At 42.6% G+C, this 16,521-nt stretch overlaps 2 protein-coding genes across 8 annotated transcripts; both read right to left on the bottom strand.

Annotated features, from left to right (window-relative positions):
• Positions 1-147: 147 nt before the first annotated feature.
• LOC133913757 (protein FAR1-RELATED SEQUENCE 6-like) lies at positions 148-4,257 on the bottom strand. 4 transcript variants are annotated; one of them, XR_009909087.1, is made up of 8 exons: positions 4,062-4,256; positions 1,843-3,989; positions 1,652-1,762; positions 1,459-1,563; positions 1,290-1,355; positions 1,114-1,184; positions 524-673; positions 148-279 (listed from the first exon to the last, which is right to left on the bottom strand). XR_009909087.1 is itself a non-coding variant. In XM_062357005.1 (7 exons), the coding sequence occupies exons 2-6, from the start codon at positions 3,970-3,972 to the stop codon at positions 1,149-1,151; spliced, it is 2,427 nt and encodes an 808-aa protein (XP_062212989.1). In that variant the 5' UTR covers positions 3,973-3,989; positions 4,062-4,257; the 3' UTR covers positions 286-673; positions 1,114-1,148. The 4 variants fall into 4 exon arrangements, 3 of the variants coding, with proteins under 3 accessions (XP_062212989.1, XP_062212988.1, XP_062212987.1); XM_062357005.1 differs by lacking the exon at positions 148-279 and having other exon boundaries at positions 286-673; positions 1,864-3,989; positions 4,062-4,257; XM_062357004.1 differs by lacking the exon at positions 148-279 and having other exon boundaries at positions 286-673; positions 1,843-3,984; positions 4,062-4,257.
• A 1,070-nt stretch (positions 4,258-5,327) lies between these two features.
• Positions 5,328-12,571, bottom strand: LOC133913756 (probable ion channel CASTOR). Of its 4 annotated transcripts, none has more exons than XM_062357001.1 (12): positions 12,084-12,568; positions 11,930-12,001; positions 11,275-11,841; positions 10,637-10,819; positions 10,370-10,429; positions 10,096-10,299; positions 9,030-9,278; positions 7,777-8,028; positions 7,333-7,527; positions 7,112-7,204; positions 6,653-6,919; positions 5,328-6,145 (listed from the first exon to the last, which is right to left on the bottom strand). In XM_062357001.1, exons 1-12 carry the CDS (start codon positions 12,486-12,488, stop codon positions 5,927-5,929), a joined length of 2,766 nt encoding a protein of 921 aa, XP_062212985.1. In that variant the 5' UTR covers positions 12,489-12,568; the 3' UTR covers positions 5,328-5,926. The 4 variants fall into 4 exon arrangements, 3 of the variants coding, with proteins under 3 accessions (XP_062212985.1, XP_062212984.1, XP_062212986.1); XM_062357000.1 differs by having other exon boundaries at positions 11,227-11,841; positions 12,084-12,567; XM_062357002.1 differs by having other exon boundaries at positions 7,777-7,875; positions 11,227-11,841; positions 12,084-12,566.
• Positions 12,572-16,521: the final 3,950 nt, after the last annotated feature.

The raw sequence follows: 16,521 nt of genomic DNA, 5'->3' as shown, positions 1-16,521 counted from the left end.
CCAGATGGACGCTTTCTTCAAGCTGCGTGTAGTTGTAGAACTATCATGTACGTGCATTAGGTGCATGTGGGGTGAGTACACGTGTTCATGTTCAGATACTACAGCTGTATTTAGTGGTGAAGAGTAAAAAAAAAAAAAGGCTGCGACACCGCCGGCACGTCTAGATTTGTATGAACAGCTTCCGTGTAGATGTAAGTAGTGCCCTTTTTTTTCCTTCCCATTCATGTTGGTGCTTTCCTTCTACCACGAGAAACTGATTATCATAATTTTGGCCGTCACCTATCACAGGGACAAGACCAGGTTACAGAAAAGCCATTCAATCACACAGCCATTTTTGTCTTCCAAACAGTGCAAGATAGGCGAAATGAGCCCCACCAGCACTCTTTGGAAGATAACAAAGGCAAAAGTGACGATTTCTTTTTTTTCGAACAAGGAAAAAGTGATGACTTCTTTCAAGATGATATATATACACATGTTAGTTGCGGTAAGATGAGCGACACTACGTTCCTACAAAAGAAACCACCTGAGCAGAACGTCACAGCATGTGTTTCCAACCCTCTTGTGTAAGATGAATCTACTGCATCCCGAGGGCAACTCCATTTGGCCTGGCCTGCCTTTGTGTACACGCCTGAATTTTTAGGCGCCCCGGACAAAGGATTGTCGACCCGACTTCCTGCGCATTTTATGCAAGACATAAAACACGAAACAAAACCATTAGAAAATGGACACATTATCTGGAAGCATAGCTCAAAATGAATGCTGTTTCCATGTGCCAAGAAGAATCTTTCCTAATTATTAAACACACAAATTTTCCCTTTTATAGATACCAAATATATGCCAATGGCTTTGTTAAGCAGATATCTCATGCTGGATGTGTGGCCCCCATTGAACATTCCTCCAACCAAAGCCAAAATGATCAAGGTTGGTCTACAGGGTTCACATGTAAAATTCAAAATTTTCAAAGTACCAACAAAGTTTCCAGACACTCACAAGAGGCCTTCTATAAAGAGGCAAAGACTAACACATTAACTTGCAAGACAAGCATAACTTAGCATTTGAATATGGCATATAGCACATGCTACTACACAGGAAAAATTCTGAAGAGAAAGAAACCTGAAATGGCAACCCCTTGACCCTGCCTCCAATTGCTATGATGTTCGTCTGCCATAAGGCACTTGATCGTCCTGCATTAGTTACAATACATCAGTATATATGCCTATTACTTAAGTTTAATGGCTTCTCTCAGAGTCCCTCCAAAAAGTACTAGAGAAACTGCAAAGTGCATTCACCGTAAATATGTTAGGATACATCCACTGGAACCTAGAGTGCTCGGCTGCTGATGTAGGTTGGCCAAACTGTCCAATTTGGTGAAACTAATTAAGTCTTTTCCTTTGTTGCACATATTATTCGAACAAAATTGTAAATGGAAATGTCAGTGCGGCATTGCAAAGAATAAACCTGCAAAGTGATTCCTGCGTGCAGCTGGTTACCAAAGTGGTGTGGATGGCCAGATTGCACCCCATACCGGCTATCAAATGATAGTTCATTTGGATTAACTTCTTCCTGGAAGGTACACAGTTAAAAGTAACTATACTGTCAAGAATCCCGTGTATAATAAAAGATTAAAAACCAAATATTGATAAGTGATTACCATGAGATCAACAACTCCATGTGTCCTGACATGAGTACCAAGGTTTGAGGCAGTCGAAGAAGAATGAAAAGCACCCTTCTGACTTACATCAGTTGATACTAGTAAGGAGTCCTGTGGTACGACAAATAAAACTTGGTTAGCATCGACAACAAAATGATGCAAGGAGTTCATATATAGAAGCAAGTAGACACCTTATCACCATACTGATTTACCATGGAATCCATGCTTATCTCTTTACTCTTTTTAGGAGGACGGCCTCGGCGTTTTTTTGCTGGTCCCCCCTCAGATGAACCAGGCCGTGCGTGGTTGTCACCATTTACAATTGCACATTCAGATGGTGTAAGTTTCTGCTCCAATTCACGGCACAGATTATCATCAAGGAGGGTTTCTTTCATGCCGCGTAGGAGTCTTATTGCACGCTGATACTTCTCATCTGATGCCATTCCAACCTCAACAAGACGAAGGCACTGCAAAGAAATATAATCATAACGTTCAATATGATTACTTGTTGCCAAATCTTTTGATGGAATATCCAGGGAGTGCAACTGCTTAAAGTCACTCCGCCACCTGCTAAGTGCATAACAAGGGAGGATATCATATACTTGCTGCCATTTGAGCACAGATAATGCATGCCGACAAATGATGCCACTAAACTGAAATAGAGCACAATTACACTTCATCCTGTTGGTCGCCATACAGTGAACAACCTCGTATTTTTTATTCAGAGTTTCACTGCCTGCTTCAGCCAAATCAATAACTAAAAACGAAGATGTCGATCCATCCAGCTGAACTTGACAATGCATGCTTGCCTTTAGCTCATCCTGGAATTTTATAAACATATTCCAGGTGTACAATTTGGATAACTGTTCTTCCATTGGGAACTTTGATATCAGGACCCTGCTGCTATTTAATGACTCAAAATCATCTTGTTGCTCCATTTTGTATTTGTTCTCCAAAAGAATCATGTAGCTGGCAAGGAACGACACCAATGTGGTATCTGGGCTGATTGAATCCTCAAAAAATACACTTGGACTCTCATGCTGGTCAACAGTACACAACCCAGCCCAGAAGGCGTCCTTAAGGAAGGCAGGGGCCCACAAGTGTCGATTCTCATACAGAAAGATGATCCATTCATTATCCTGAAGACCAAACCTATCAATCCAGTTCTTCCACCTTGCCTCAAACTCATCATCTTTCAAAGAATCATATATTACAGTCTCCAATTCGGTTCTCATTGCTTCATATTCTGGCAACTCTCCTAATTTTTCTGAAATACTTCTTACTACATGCCAATCACTTATTCTATGACGTGCCTTCGGAAACACTTCTCGAACCGTGGATTTTATCGCCACGCATTCATCAGTAACTATGGCATTTGGAGGTCTTCCCTTGATACAAGTTAACCACGACTTGAACAGCCATAAGAAGCTCTCTGTACTCTCATCCGACAGCAAGCCACAGCCTAACAGTACAAGCTGACCATGATGGTTCACACCCAGAAATGAAACAAGTGGGACATTAAACTTGTTTCTTAAGCACGTTGTGTCGACCCAAATAGCATCGCTAAAGTACTGATACGCTGTCCTGGATCTCGAATCAGCCCACAGAACACTCCTTAGATGGCCCTCCACATAAAAATCCATGACATAGAAGGAATTTGGCAGCTTTGCCTGCATCTCGGCGAAGAAACCGTTGATGGCCACGACATCCACTTCCCCGATCTTCAGCCGCCCCCAGTCATCAAACACTGGGACATCGATGTCACCGGAACCCGAGCATTCCCCTCTGGCAGCCCTGACTACGAGATCTTTACTCATCCCACTAGGCTGAGTCTTGTAACACCGCAGAAACCGCGCCGCGGACGGGTTCAGCACGTGGTTGTGCTCGAGGTTCACGTCTGTGAGATGCAGCAGGCCATCCCCCCAGAGCCTGGCGACGATGGTGGCCTGGCAGTTGGTCTTGGCCGTCGGCCTTGCCTGGTAGCAGGCATCCTCCTTGCCGTTCCCCCACTTGTTGCAGACGAGCACGAGGCGGCGGCAGAGGCCGGCCTTGGTGAAGGAGGACTTCTTGACGCAGACGCCGAAGCCCGTGCGCAGGGCGTAGCGCTTGTAGAAGTTGAGCACCTCCTCGTAGGACTTGAACACCAGCCCGTCCCGCGGCGTCCGGTCGTCCCCGTACGGCGTTACTGCCGCCGCAGCGGCCTCCACGATGGCCGCGAGCTCCTTGAAGCTCGGCGAGATGTCCCCCGCCTCGTCGTCGTCGTCCTGGGTGCCCATGAAGGCCAAGTCCTCCTCCCCCGGATTCGAGCCCACCTCCATCATGCTTCGCTCCTACTAATCTATAGCACAACCGCAGGCGGAATTAGCGCGATGGAATCAATCCAGTGATCAAGCAAGCTAGGGTTGCTTACCAACAAGAGAAAGGCTGCGAGAGAACAATGTCGATTGCCTCGGCGTGGCAGGAGCCCGGAGGTGGGACAGTGTCTTTGGGCCGGGGTATCGAGCCGGGACGGGAGGAAGCGCCGCCGCGAGGGGAGGCGGGGGGTGAGGGCTAAGCCGGAGGGGCGACGCGGCATTTTGATAGTTTCTGGGGTGGTTTTCGCACACAAGTTGACGCGGGATGAAGGAGAAAAACTTGTAGGGGGGCCTTCACAATTTGGGTAGCACTACGGTTTGCAGGTTTGGGTTGGGCTTTCACTGCTAATTGACCCCTTCAAAAATTCTGTTCAGCTGGCCTAATCTGAGACAGGCATGTGATTATGGTTTGAGGCCTAAGTGTGACTTATAAAACCAGCAGCCATTAATTTCAACGAAATTGCTATTTGTTTGTCGATAAAAAAGAGGGGGGAAATCGGTCGAATTCTGTACCTTACGATTTGCATGGAGATTCGTGCCCATCCTTATCGCCAAAGTGGTTGTCATTGGTTTAGAGTTGAGGGTTTTCAGGATTAGGATTCGGGTTTTCGAAAGCTGTTGGCTTAGAGGGAGGCCCGATGCCCCGGCAGTGGGTGGGACGGTGAGGTGGTAGGGGCATCACCCACCACGACGGTGGAGTACTTCCTATGGTGAGGGCCGGCGGTGGGGGCATCAAAACGAGAGGGGTTAGCAAGGGAGCGAACGGCGAAGGCAAGGGACCACCAGAGACACAGTACGAGGGCAAGGCAAGAGCGAGTTCATCGACGGCTGGTAAGATCGAGAGGAGTCACGGCAGGGGAGCGCAGGGAGGAGGGGTGCCAGGAAGAGAGGTGCAGTGGAGGAGGAAGGGGCGGTGGAGGTGGGCGAGCCAGCGCTCAGGAGGAGGGAGGGGCGATGGTGTCGCCGGTGCTCGGGAGTGGATGAGGTCGAGCTGGCCCTCGGGAGGAAGGAGGTGGGCAGAGTGGATGAGATCGAGCCGAGCGGAGTAGTTAAAGAGGTGAGAGATGTGAATCTAAACCGTTCGAGGCTCATCGGATAGCTTACAAAGATTTGACCAATCTAAATCTGTCAACAGACAGCTAGCCACTCCCTAATTCCAATGCAAAACGTTATACAACTCATCTTAAAAAAAAGCTGTACGTTCAAAATCCTCTGACCCAATAGCTAATCCAGCCCCAAAACTAGATGATTATGTGCTAATTTATCATACGTTCTTGGAATGTAGCACACCTTCGGCGATTGCATATTTACATGGGCATCAGAGCGGTATCTTATATTCTTATGCTATTCATGTATATGAAGAAACATTGCAAAATTGTTTGTGATATAAGGACAACTGGTTTTCTCAATTTATACTGTACCAAACGTTGAACACTCTAAGTAACAGAACTGCTGTGTCTGACAAACACTGCAGTCAGTACTCTATAGCCAGGGTATAACAGAAACAAACAGCCTCATGGAAAATTGATTTCCTGCTCAGTATCAACACTCAGGATCCTTACGCCCTTAACCATAGCTGATGCTTTGCTCGTTGTGTATACGAAAGTTACATAGACAAGAATATACAATGAACTGAATCAATCCAAAATTCCAAAGCTTGCGTCGTGCACTCTATTCTCATCCTTTAAGCCATAATGCAGCATTCTTTGTGTTTATGTACATGGAGTCGAGGTATCAGTCTAGATTGATCCAGAATCTGGTCATGCTTTGCTCCTTCGCGCTCAGTGCTTGCTGTCTTCCAAATGCGTGTTGGCATGAAGCAGCTGTCTGCTCTTGTTGATGTCTTACAGCACTACTGTCTGTTTTTTTCCTTAGGTGTGGTCAGAAGCTTGTTTTCATGTCATTCATGGTTGGATGCTACTCATTCTTTCTCAGCTATAACAACAAAAACATCCTTGGGTGACCACCTTCGCCGTGAAACTTTGTCTGTTGGATTGATTATAGCATGCTCAGCTCCCTCAAGACGGTACCCAATGACAATCTCTTTCCTCTGTCTAGCACGCAGAATGACCTCAAAAAAATTTAACTCCTCATCTTCTCTAAGGTACAGATCGGATTGTCGTATTTGCATTTCATTTCCCTGCAAAGGGATCAAGTTGCAAACCCAGATATTAGTCAGGTAGAAACCTGGGAGGAGGCATGATTCAAAAGAAGTCCAGTTGATCACTTAAAAATATTACTCAGACAAACAGGAAACATGAGAAGAATCATATTTCCAAATAACCAAAAAGAAATATCTGAGAAGCATCTGACTTCAATAGGGACAATTGAACCGGAGAAAAACTGTTTAAATGTAGTAGTCCGAGGCTATTCAGATAAACTTTTCCTTTCTGCAGATGAGGTTCCACAGGTAAAGTTAACCTCGTGATAAATATTCATGTCAGATACAAAGCTCTAATACCTCAGTTTGTGTATTAAACATTAGATCCATCTACTGTGCAAATCATAAGTCCAACATTATTTACATATGTTTGGGAATCGAATGTACTCTGGATATCTGATTCAATGCAGAATCGCAATTTTTTTAGGTGAATTTCTAGGTCAGTGAAAATTGAGACCATGCAACCATCAACTTCGAGAATTATACCTCCTCAGCAAAGAGCTCCTCCAAGACATCATTTATTTGCCGATCTTCTGCAACCATTGCCAATGCCATGCTCACAAGTTCATTTGAAAGAACATAGTCGCTAATTTTTGACATTGACAACAAATTTTTTGTCCTAGGGTCCAAAATCTCACTGATTATGACAGATTTATCAGATGCTTGTTGCATCTCCCCTATCCAAGAACCTTCAGAAAAGGTCCCTGGGGGAACATGCGAAATCATCGCTTCCCTGTATGGAAGCCGTTTTGCCTGCAGTAGTTAAAAATGTGTGAACAGTCTTCAGTTCTTGTAAAGATTTAGTATAACATTAGGAAAGATAGCCGGAAAATAAAAATAGCACATGATCGAAGATGATTGCACCTGATCTGAAGATAACATCAATAACAGGTTAAATCCATACATAGGTAAGAAGTTTAAACAGATCTCTGTTCATGAAAAAACCTGAATATCTCTGATCAGCAGTAACGTTGCAAGTGACCTTGAGTCAGCTTGGATTGCTGAATCTTCTACAGATTCGTCTGCCAAAATCAAGATCTGCATTTTGCTTCAAGCATCAGTCAGCAGAAACAAACAAGCAACTATACTCAGAAAATATCATAGTACTTGTTATTCTGCAGGAAATTAGTTCTAGCAGAGTAAAAATCTAATTTCTCAGAACTTACGGAATCAAATGATTCTAAGGGGAGGCTCTCCAGGTGACGGCGAATAACAGCATTTCCCTCACGATGAACCAAAGTAATATTTTCTAGTCGACTGAAATCCAGACCTCCATCAGTCAGCTTTCTTTTTCTGTCAACCTCAGGGACATCATTAAACATCCACAACTCTGATCCTGGTGCAAGGAAAGCATCAAGTACCTGGATATCAAATACTAAGTTAGAATATGTTGTTGTCAACCTTAACACAATAAGGCCTTAATAGCTCATTCCATCAACTATGCTGCTGTGACATTAATTATACATAATCGAATTCAGAACAGGAAGAAATACTTTATATTAAAAGTTTTGGCATAGGTAGATTCTGCCTCCAAATCCTTTCGCACAAATGTCTCTGTTTTAGCAACATGTACACTTAAGAATGTCAATTTGGATCTGTCATCAAGTTACCATTATCATATCTTCCATATCACGGCGCCAACCACAAAACAATATTCTTTCTGGAGACTTTGGAACAACAAAATCTTTAGGAAGATAGCCCCTCCTAACCTGCGCAATTAAACAGAGAGAAAAGGAATTAGAAGCTTCAAAGAAAGAGCTTACCACAATCATATCATCTATATCCCGTCGCCATCCACAAAGAAGAATCTTCTGAGGCTTTCTTTCAGGGTGAACAATGTCTATGTAAACAGCATCTTTAACCTGAATAATAAGATTGACTTTGCTTATGGGATGTTCCACAAATGTGCAGTGTCTATGTCAAACTTTCTTTAAGATAACTACTCCCTCCGTTTCAAACTTCATAAGATTTGAACAGCAATTAGTCAAATTATGTGCACGTTTAGTGTACAAAAGTTGTATCCGCATTTGATAGATCTTTTCAAAGGCTTTTTCAAAACATAATACGCCCAATAAAAAGAAATGGAGGGAGTAGTTCTTATTGTCTCAAGAAGTGATAACAAGCATTGGACTGTCATCTGTAAAGCACTAAACCAAAAACAGCGGAATGTGGTTGCACTATCAATGCTCGGTGATCAAAATGGGAAGGGTAGGGAATGGATAGATCTCAGGTCGCACCGTCGCAGCACCAAGGCAATAAAGCTTTATTTCAGCAGAAGCTAAAATTCTATTCGCTGTTGTTGGTTGACTGCTGTTACTGAGCATACAATCCTAATGATGAAACTTTTACAAGGATGGAAACAATTCCAGAAGGTGGTCCGGGAAAAGTTATGTAAATGTTACAGAAAGTCTTGTAACACTGAGAAATTAATCTAAAAAGTTCGAATGCGGTAATTCTATGTGCAATAACTGTTAGATGCCAATTGTCAACACAAATAGAAAAGAGACAATATGAATAATTTATAATCGCTGGTAAATGTAAGTCAAAGACTTTGAAGTTCTAAATATGAGTAGATATCAATAAAAGGGGTTAAATGATACATAAATGGATAGATTACAGAACCTGGAGGCAGACCAAGTATAAAAATGTTAACACGGTATAGTTTGTGGAAGGCAATCAGTAGCCCAACAATGTACATGCACTGCCAAGATGACCAATAACTTGTCAAATTCTAAAGATCACGTGATTTAACATCAGTATTGAAATTATTGTGGTCAAGGGTGAAAAATATCAAACCAAACATGCTATTGCAAGAAGAAGAAGAAGAACTTTACATCTTCATTCTTAGAGACAAAAGAATTACCTTGGGCAACGGTGCTGGGGCATATGTATCATCATCTTCTGCAATTACTATCACCTCATCGCCCTCTTGCAAAACATAACAGTCATCAGGGTTTAAAATAATCTTGCCCCCGTAAGATGCCACTTTTATGCCACATGGAACAGCATCAGGAAAGCTAATCAGCACATCTTCAAATCGCATTCCATCCAACTTAGGCCATCTTTTAATGTAGAATTCACAGTTCTCAAAGCCAAGAATATCTTCCCATATCTGTAAATGCAACTCAAATAATCTTTACAACATTTAGAAATTACTCCAGATATAAATACTTGACGCTTTGACCAAGATCCGGTCAAACTTTTACAATTTTGACCGTCAATAGCTTCCACAATATTTAGTTTGGAAACATAAAAATCATACGTATAGATTTGTCTTGAAAAATACTTTCATAATATTATATTCTAATAGAAAACAGTGGTCAAAGTTGCACATCGAAGACCGTGAAAAGTCAAAACGTTGTGTATTGTTGACTGGAGAGAGTATCAAATAAAAATACATGTAAATTACTGAACTGTGTCTAACATTCAATCAGCCAATATAGTAGCTAATGTTTTCATGCATGTCTGGAATCAACTGAATGTTATAGATTAAGTGTGCAGAATGTTTCTATGGTAAAGAGACCTTTTTAAATTTAGTAAACAGACTTATTAAAATGGTTTTCTAGATGTGCATGATACAGCATTCTACAATGGAACAATAACTAGAATCTAACAGAATGCTCAAGAGAAATTCATTTTAATGAGTTTAATCACCCATGCACAACAGATGGTCATAGTTTGTACCTGCAAAGGGAGATCATGACTATTTCCGGCTCCCTTGCATAGTGGGTTGGTTTTGTGCAGGCGTGCATGTGTGTTTGTGGTGTGTGTTGCCAACAGAACAGACACTATATCAATTGTCTCACTAAAACGAAAGGGGAAAAGGAGGAGAGAGAGGAGTTCCTTTGAAGCAGGATGTAGCAATCCAGGTAGGGCTCTTATCTAAAAAAGTAAGAGCATTCAGAATTTGTTGATGAATAGAAAGAAACCTGAGCAAGGCCTGGCTGACGTGCACACTGTATCATCAACCGACCAATCACATCATGTGCAACAACGGTTTCCACAAGATCTCCACCAACAAGTTTGACTAGAACTTCGTTGTCAAGATCACTAAGCTCAACTATTATGTGACCTCTTAGTCCCTCTTTAACTCCAGTTAAACTCAAGACTGTTCGCAGTGCCCGTGCATCACTCTGCAATAAGGGTGCAATGATGTAAGGAAGAGCGTCCACATAATAGTATAACTTGATCAGCAGGACTTACCTGGTCAGCATTTCCTTCTTCAGCTAAAACCACAATTGCACGCGCCTTAGAAACTGAGACCTTGTGCATGAAGGTGCATTTAGTTGAAAAATAGGCACATATATAGATTAAAGTGAAGTACTAGCCAGGAATTAGCTAACATCAGGAAGTACTAGTCAGTGAAGTAATTAACTGTCAACAGACCATAATGGCATCTTAACAATTAAGCATGTCAGAAGATCAAAACTGAGAAAATATGTCTTAAAATCTGTGGATCACACTATTTACCTTTTTCAAGTCAGCCAGAATTAGAGGGCTTCCACTTCTACATATTACAGCTGTTCCTTTCAAGTCAAACTCCATTTTAGCAATGTCTGCTTCCATTTCCTCCTTGTCTCTCTCGGACATCACAACGATGGTCCCACCTCCCAAGCTTTCATTAGCAATAGCGATTTGGTTCAGTAAAGATCCCTGTTGTCATCAAAGGAAACAGGTTAGACTACATAATCTGGAGAAATGCAACTTCTGTTCTTACAACAACTTAACATGTAACAGAGCAGCTATATAAGTTAAAAGAAGTGAAACAAAGTAGACAGAAAAATATGCATGGCATTCCCTCAGAAGATGCATGATACTATATCTAAATACTATTAGTTAATAGTATCTATCTATCTGGTTTTAGAAATAACTTTGAAGCAACCTGACAGGTTGCAGAGCTAAGACCGCTTAACAAACTTATTAGCTACTGGTACAACTACAACATTCATACCGAAACAAGAAGGAACGTAGCAATGCATCTAAGCATATATAGGGAATTTGCATGAAAAGATTAGTAACTTGCAAAAAAAAATATTAGCAAAGGTTAATTCCAAGATTACCAACTTATCACTCCATCCAAGGATCAGAGTGTGGCTTTGCTCTATGACCTCACTTCTTCCTTTCCTCAAAGAATCAAACTTCTCTGAGATTGAATCGGTGACTAGACCAAGCATCATGGCAAAAACCAACATCCCACCAATACTAATCGAAACTGAAACCAGCTTGGGTCCAAAACCCACGGCATTGGCATGGTTGCCCGAGTCAGCGACGAAGGTCCAGGATAGCCAAAGACAATCAGATAGGCTATCATCAGTCACACCATACAGAGCCAGCCCTCCAAGAGCAATAAGTAACAATGTAGCAACAAGTAGAACCGATGGTTTAGCATACGGATGAAGTGATAAAAATATATCGATTCTGTATGCCAACCGCTTGTTTATGGGAACCTCTTCAGAGTCATATGAACTCCTTATCTTCGACACAAGGTCTATGTACTTGAGAATGAGGAGTGGCGCATATAGTATAGAAAGCGAGATCAACAAGGAAAAGTTCTTCAGACTTCTGTTCTGCATGGTATTGTTATCATCCTGATACAGCAAATTAATGTCGCTGATATCCAATGAGGAGCCTATAATACACGACTGCAGTTTTGCAGTAGCTACAGCGAGCTGTTCCTGAAACAATCAGAACGAAATGGGATAAGATCGACGGATTATATAATGTTTCACCAGCAGTGCGGAGCGATTAAGCGCAGACGTGTACCTGCAAATGGTAAACCTGATCGTATAATGAGAGGTTCCTGCGGAGAAGGGAGGCTAAGCACAGCAAAATGGCCTGAAGCAACAGATTTCGCAATTAAACAACGGAAGTCAACAAAAGTCAAACACGAAACCAAGCGAGTTCGCCCATTTCTTACCGCCGCGGATAGCATTCCCGACCATCGTGGGGTGATCGCCGAAGCCGCCGCCTTCCTTCCATGTACCGGCGCGGCCGCCTGAGGCGCCCCTTTCTCGGCGGCAGCCTTTAGGACATCGCCGCGGCGGACGCCAGCGTAGAGGGGGTCGCGGCGGCGCGGCGCGGACGGAAGCGGAGGTGACGGTGGCTGCTGCTGCTCCGGCGTCGGGTGCGGGGAGCGGGAGCGGGAGCGAGGGGTCGGGGGCGGTCGGCGGTCGGCGAGGGAGTATGGCTTGGAGGACCAGGTGGTGGAGGGGAAGGGGGTCCGTGCTCTGGAGGAGGGGAGAAAGGGCGGCGCCGGCGGGAAGAACCAGTCGCGGTGCGGCCCGGGCGCCGGCGGCGACGAGGAGTCGGGGTCCAGGGGCATTTTGGGGATTACCCGTCTGACGGGGCGGCGGATGCTGCTGAGTGCTGATGAGTGATGAGATGGGAATGTCTGTGCTTGTTCGCTCGTGGCTGCTTGTTGGTTTTCGCGAAATTATTCGCTCATGTCATTGCCTTGTTTAACTTTTCTTAATCGACATTCAACAATTAAGCTGGTTTTTATATGAGTTCCATTCTTTGATGCCAAAAAAACCGACTCTTCTCTCTAGTAGGTGCAGTTATTGTCGTGGTTAAAGCGATTTTTCTACTTGAATTTGGAATGGAACGGTTGACGAAAAAATATGGATCCTCACGTCGACACTTCGTGTGTAATATCTGACGAGCAATACGTAGGATATTCTGATCGTGATACTGTGTTGTCGGACCTTCGTTATCACCTATGCTCGAAAGGAACACCGTCGGAACGTGAATGACTGACGGCTCATCTTTAGTCATGGAGATCAAGAATATGAAGCAATAGGAGGAAGAATAAGTGACATGACTACAGAAGCTAGATATAAAAATAGTAGATGCATATTGGTATTTGATCGATTGTTGGATGTTTCAATCGATCATGGTCCTCTCATATTTAAAGGGTGGTAGGTCTTAGCCGTATAAGATTAGAACTCCCAAATTAAACCGAACACAAATTACAGATATAATTTGGCTATAACATATGAGTCCAAACTTTCTATAATTAACATATCTTTCCTATTCAACCACGTAAATTCTCATATATCTACCCGAGTATTCTTTTATTGCAGTTCGACCTTCTTCGATTTGATTACCTTTTCGATCTGAATATCTGCCTGTATCGCCTTGTAGTGGTCGCGGTTACTGTTCACTGGTCAGTTACAGTTCGCCTGGTCACGGTACTGTTCATATGGTCGGAGTGTTGTTCATCTGACCACGGGTACTGTTCATCTGATTGGAGTACTGTTCACTGATTAGAGTATTGTTCATTGATCGGAGGTACTACGCACTAGTCTTAGGTACTGTTCACCGGTCGATCAGAAAATTTTCATAACCGAAATTCTTCACAATATGCCAATTTTGTTCGTCAACACGAACGCCTTATGATGCAATCGTGTAAAAATACACTATTTTATGGTCGACTAACATCCATTGCCTGATCTCCATTTGATTTATCCTTTGTCCAACCCAAGGGTTTGCTCTCGTTCTCTCTCCTCCCCATGCGACGTTTCAGCCGTCATCTTGCCTCTCTTGCGCACAGATGCAACCTAGGCATCCCATTATCCATCTTTCGCCACCATGGTCGGTGGCCCCATCCACCGCCGATGGAGCCAAGGGCGCCAATGTTATAGATCATGCACGACAAACACAAAACTTTCATCCGCACAACCTCACCTCATGGGCCAAAACTTTTGGGGCTTTTTGCCTTCTCTTATTTGTGGATTTCTTTGCCTATTGGCTCACACACCTCATGCCATCATCGTTCTCCAACTATCGCAACATCAACGCCCTATCGTCACCGCCTCCATTAGTGCGCTCATGGCTCCCAGAGTTTGATCCACTTATCTTCAAGCAGCTCTAGGCCGCCGCCGCTGCACCAGACCTTGAGGCCACGCACCGCAACACCTCTACACAACGCCCCTAACCCAAATGGGTGTTGACGCCGCACCACACCAGACCTGCCTCTACTTTATGCTATTGCACTGTACACGACATCGCCAACCAACACTAGATCAACCATGGTGTATGCGACCAGCCTTTAGAGGATCTATGGCTCCCCCAGATATGAAGAAGAATAATAATAAATGGAACATGTGATTTGTTTGCTTGGAACATTTTTTTTCTTCTTATGATTGGAACAATCTTGTTCTCAGATGGAATCATTTTGTCTCATCCTAGAACATTTCACTTTTATGATTAGGGTTCACTCGAAGAGCTCGCTAAGCCGATGAGTGGTGAGACGGGGCGGCTCAAAGGATCGAGATATCGCCTAGAGGGAGGTGAATGGGTATGTTTCCTTGCAATTCAAACAAACTTGTTGCGAATTAGTTAAAAGCATAGTCTTCGCAAATTTTGCGGACCTTTCGCAAAAACAGATGCAACTTAAATGTAAACTACATCTAATGAGTTCTAGCTCAAATCAAACAAGAAGATATGTGTCTGGAGGTGTCCACCAACAGACCCACAAAGCACCTACACTCATAAGTACGCACAACCAAGTAGATCTAATGGAAAGCACAAATCAAAGCAAGAACTCAAAAGTAAACAAACCGAAGTGTAGAAGTTTGGATTCACAACTATGAATTATACATCTCCGTTAAGGAAGCTCTAAAGAACCAGATTTCTTTTAACTATTTTCTTCGATCTACTAGCTTTATCTCTTTCCTTTTCGTAGGTGAGATAGATCATCACAAACTTTCTCACGGCTCACCATAAGCACAAGAGCTCGTTGGGCGACGCCTAGCCGTTTAGGAGGTTTTATCTCCAAGAGTAACAAATGCATCATTAAATTGCTTGACGAAGTGAACAAGTGCTCAAGGACGGATTTCTCTATCTCGTGCTCTCAAACACCAATATCTCAACCTAACTCTTAGGATTTTTCATAAATCACGCACACACCTCGTAATAAGGAGTTGAGAAGAGCTCTACAAGCCTTTGCCTTAGTTGTGGATGTGAGGAACACTAGCACTAGCATCAGCACCATCTCTAAATGAAGGGGAGGGGGTAACGGGGTATAAATACCCTACACACAAGAACTAGCCGTTACAGTAAAAAAAGGTGCGGAGTGTCCGCACAAATTTGCGGACACTCCAGACTTTTAACACAACTAGCCGTTGTTTTAAAAAAACTAGCCGTTAGATCTAGATTTTTTGGACCCTCCATAAAAATGCGGACTATCCGCAAAAAGGTGCGGATAACTCCACTACCTAACAAAACAACGCAGGTCACCATAGTGAAAACGCCATTACTTTTTGATACGAACTCTGATTTCAATAATCTTGGACTCCATAAAAAGTTTGTTCGGAGCGTTATCCATCGCAACCAAAAACGAGCTCCAAAGCCACTAGGTGTAAGTGTTGTGATATATGTTTCTCTCAAGTTAGTACTTGGATTTGGCTTATTTGAGCAACGAGACTTGTCAAACCATTCTATGTTGCACTCCTCTTGATAGAGTGACATACTTACACTCGAAGATCAAAATAAAATCTATTTGAACCTCTTGAGCTTGGTCAACTTTAACTTGTTACTTCTTTTCAATTTCATTTCGTGAGGGTGCGACATTTTCTTGTCTCTTCTTCTTGAGCACATCCTCATTGAGCTTACGATTTGGGATTCTTAAACACATATAGTTAAGAATCAATTTGACATCGTCAAGCCATCTTAAACCTTACGATTGAACAATAATTTTATGCTTGACAACATATGACTGCTTATAAACTTGATCGGTCCTTCAACGTTAGGCCAATACTTGCTCTTTCTCCATCGCATGGGTCCCTTGGTGCTAAACCCTTTGCTTGCCCTTCTCCACTCGTATGGTCATTTGTAGCCAAATCATTTGTCACCCATTCACAATCTTGTCATCTTGAGTCACACATAGTCTCACATCAACAATACGCATTCATGAAACTCTATTTTTTCAATAACATGATCCTTACTTGAATATTTGCTTTTTATCTCAATCTGTGATCAAACAAGTTTTCATGTTGATTTTCCCTGAATTGCTAGGCTCTTGATCAAATTTCTTCTTTCTTGACTAAGAATATAATTTATGTGATCAAGCAACATATCATTACAATTTCCTTTGATTTACTATTGCTTTTGATCACATATCTCTTCATCATCAATACGCACTTATGTATTCTATTTCTTCAACTCAATCTTCATTTCAATATCTTTTTTCATATTGATGCTGTGACCAACCAAACTTACATATAAACTCTTATCGATCAACTAAGCTTTTGATTATTTGTCTTCTTTCTCGATCAAGATACTAATTTTGTGACCAAATAAGCTCTCAACTAAATCTTTATTGATTTACAAAGCTCTTGAAATACTAAACCCTT

Source organism: Phragmites australis, chromosome 3, assembly GCF_958298935.1.
Source record: "Phragmites australis chromosome 3, lpPhrAust1.1, whole genome shotgun sequence".
In the NCBI taxonomy this organism is placed as follows: Eukaryota; Viridiplantae; Streptophyta; class Magnoliopsida; order Poales; family Poaceae; genus Phragmites; species Phragmites australis.
The sequence above is the reverse complement of the archived record's forward strand: the minus strand, read 5'-3'. Positions and strand labels throughout refer to the sequence as shown.